Source organism: Miscanthus floridulus, chromosome 18, assembly GCF_019320115.1.
Source record: "Miscanthus floridulus cultivar M001 chromosome 18, ASM1932011v1, whole genome shotgun sequence".
NCBI lineage: Eukaryota > Viridiplantae > Streptophyta > Magnoliopsida > Poales > Poaceae > Miscanthus > Miscanthus floridulus.
This window is the reverse complement of record NC_089597.1, coordinates 56,816,178-56,819,509: the sequence shown is the minus strand read 5'-3', so window position 1 is coordinate 56,819,509 and position 3,332 is coordinate 56,816,178. Positions and strand designations below refer to the sequence as shown.

The 3,332-nt window shown below is 58.9% G+C and overlaps 1 protein-coding gene across 1 annotated transcript; it reads left to right on the top strand.

Annotated features, from left to right (window-relative positions):
- On the top strand, window positions 1-2,528 carry LOC136522193 (probable L-type lectin-domain containing receptor kinase S.7). Its single transcript, XM_066515984.1, has one exon. It carries the CDS (start codon window positions 111-113, stop codon window positions 2,229-2,231), a length of 2,121 nt encoding a protein of 706 aa, XP_066372081.1. The 5' UTR covers window positions 1-110; the 3' UTR covers window positions 2,232-2,528.
- Window positions 2,529-3,332: the final 804 nt, after the last annotated feature.

The window sequence follows — 3,332 nt, the reverse complement described above, 5'->3', positions numbered from 1 at the left end:
CCATGCTCTGTTCCACCTCTGCTCTTCACAAACCCAGCTCGCATTAAACCAGAAGCGAGCCCCACAGCTTCTCTCATAACCCCGATCTCCTTTTCTGCCCACCACCACCGATGGCCGCCGCTCTCCTCCGTTTATTGCCGTTCTTGCTGCTAACGCTGACGGCGCCACCCGCCGCCGCTGCAGCTGTTTTGGCACCGGCGGAGGCCAAGAACGTCACCCTCGACTCTGCCAAGCTGTCCTTCGCGGACCTCACGCTGCTGGGGGACTCCTTCCTCCGCAACGGCTCCGTCGGGCTGACGCCGGAGACCGGCGTGCCTTCCTCCAGCGCCGGCACCGTCCTCTGTACCAAGCCCGTCGCGTTCCGGGGCCACACCGCAACAGCCTCCAATGCCACCGCCGTCGCGTCGTTCGCGGCCAGGTTCTCCTTCGTCATCGCCAACCCCAACGCGGGCGCCGCGGGGGGCGACGGCATCGCGTTCTTCGTCTCCGCCAGCCGCGCCACACTCGGCGCCACCGGCGGCTACCTCGGACTCTTCAACTCCTCGGACTCCACCGTAGCCAAGAACGGGTCCGCGTCCACCGCCATCGTCGCCGTCGAGTTCGACACCATGGCAAACCCGGAGTTCGCCGACCCCAGCGACAACCACGTCGGCCTGGACCTCGGCTCGCCGCTGTCCGTCGCCACGGTCGATCTCGCCGCATCCGGGATCGACCTCAAGAGCGGCAACCTCACGACGGCGTGGATCGACTACCGCAGCGCGGACCGCCGCCTGGAGGTGTTCCTGAGCTACGCCGCGAACGCCAAGCCGAAGCGGCCGGTCCTCTCCGTCGCCGTGGACCTCTCGCCGTACCTCAAGGAGGCCATGTACGTCGGCTTCTCGGCGTCCACGGAGGGGAGCACGCAGCAGCACACCATCAAAGAGTGGACCTTCCAGACGTTCGGCTTCCCGCCCACGGCCAACTCCTCCTTTGAATCCAATGCCACCAGCAACTCGTCGGAGCAGGCCGCGCCAGCGTCCAACGCCCCCAACAGCCACAAGAGGGTCGGGCTCGCGCTCGGAATCCTCGGCCCCGTTGCGCTCGCCGTCTCCTTCGTGTTCTTCGCCTGGGTCTCCATCAAGAAGCACATAGAACTCACCTCCCGGAACGACGCCGCTTTCTCTCCCGAGCTGCTCAAGGGCCCGAGGAAGTTCAGCTACAAGGAGCTGAGCGCCGCCACCAGAGGGTTCCACACGAGCAGAGTCCTCGGCAAGGGCGCGTTCGGGACTGTGTACAAGGCCGCCATGCCAGGCCCTGCCGCCACCACCTACGCCGTTAAGCGGTCGACGAAGGCGCACCAGAGCCGGAGCGAGTTCGTCGCCGAGCTGTCCGTCATCGCCTGCCTCCGGCACAAGAACCTTGTCCAGCTCGAGGGGTGGTGCGACGAGAAAGGCGAGCTGCTGCTGGTGTACGAGTACATGCCCAACGGCAGCCTGGACAAGGCCCTCTACGGCGAGCCCTGCACGTTGTCGTGGCTGCAGAGATACACGGTCGCCGCCGGCATCGCGTCGGTGCTATCGTACCTCCACCAGGAGTGCGAGCAGCGCGTCATCCACCGGGACATCAAGACCAGCAACATCCTGCTGGACGGCAACCTGAGCCCGCGCCTCGGCGACTTCGGGCTGGCCAGGCTCATGGACCACAACAAGAGCCCCGTGTCCACGCTCACCGCGGGGACCATGGGCTACCTCGCGCCGGAGTACCTTCAGTCCGGCAAGGCCACCGAGCAGACCGACGTGTTCAGCTACGGCGTCGTGCTCCTCGAGGTGTGCTGCGGGAGGCGGCCCATCGACAAGGACGAGTGCGGCGCGGGCGGGGGTGGGGGCAAGAACGTGAACCTGGTGGACTGGGTGTGGCGCCTCCACGGCGAGGACCGGCTCATCGAGGCCGCGGACGCACGGCTGGCCGGCGAGTTCGACAAGGATGAGATGCTGCGGCTGCTGCTCGTGGGGCTGAGCTGCGCCAATCCCAATTGTGAGGAGCGTCCTGCGATGAGGCGGGTGGTGCAGATCCTGAACCGTGAGGCCGAGCCAGCGCCCGTGCCGCGCAAGAAACCACTGCTGGTGTTCAGCTCCAGCGCGTCCATGAAGCTGCAGGAGATCGCCTTCTCCTGCGGCGATGACGTCCGAGGCGGCTATTCTGTTGCCAAGCCTACATCCCCAAAGTCCGAGGGAGCCGACATTGAACGCTGATGCGAAGCAGTTGATACCAATTATACTACTACAGATTTGTTGGTTTGGTCGGTGTGTTCATAAGGGGAATATAGGAAATAATCCCCATAGTTGCTTCAGTCTAGAAAGTGCTGATGAATGCAATTGCACGAGTCATCTACGGTCTAGCGGAGCTGGCATTGACGGCTGATATCAAGCGATCAATGCCCTGATAGTGAATTACTACTTGTGTGATTCCTACATGTATTGGTCTTGTGTTTATGAGGGGAATATAGGTAATAATCCCCGCTGTTGTGTATGAGTGTTAAATACAGAATAATCGAGTCATTTGTTTAGTGCGTTTCTGCAGATTTCAGATTTCAGACATCTTTGCTAAAAATGGCAGGATTTCAGATTTCAGATTTCAGACATCTTTCCTACATGTATTGTTTAGTGCGTTTCTGCACGATCAATGTTCGGATTCAGAGATGAATGCCACTGGCAAAGTGCAGTTCTGCAACTGTGAATCTAGTCAGAACATTTCGTTACGAACTTCGGATGCGCAACTTCAGACACTAGTGGTTTGTTGTCTCCCCTATTGCCTTTATACTCCTGAACCGTCACAGCATCAGAGACAACAAACCTGATACGCTGATACGCTCGGCTCGCCTTGATAAAAAGGACACACCAGATCCAAAGGACACACCAGATCCAGGATCAGAGATACTCCAGTCTTCTGGTTTGACTTCGTCACTGTCGGTGTTTAATGACAGGCAACTCGTCACGAGTGTACCCGGAACGATGTTTGGTGGGCTTCGACGAACTCAGGAACTCGACAGTAACACAAGAGACAACGATTTTATACTGGTTCGGGCCCTCGGAATCGAGTAAAAGCCTTTACGTCCAGTCGGCGTGAGCCTTTCCTTTGGATTGCTTTGTATGATTGTGTGTGTACTAGGGATACCACCTACGTCTCTTTATACAAGACAGAGGGCAGGGCGGTTGTTCTAGTCAAGTCGGTTACAATTTGAAGAGTCCTTATTCTATTACAAAATCTAGCTTTCCTAGTAAGCTGTCGAGGTCGATCTTTGATGGCTTGAAGTCCAAGCCATCTTTCTTCATGTCCTTCAAGCAGACCGTGGG

Excerpts from the sequence above, each read along its gene's own strand:
- LOC136522193 (XM_066515984.1), top strand. The coding sequence starts at position 111 with ATGGCCGCCGCTCTCCTCCGTTTATTGCCGTTCTTGCTGCTAACGCTG.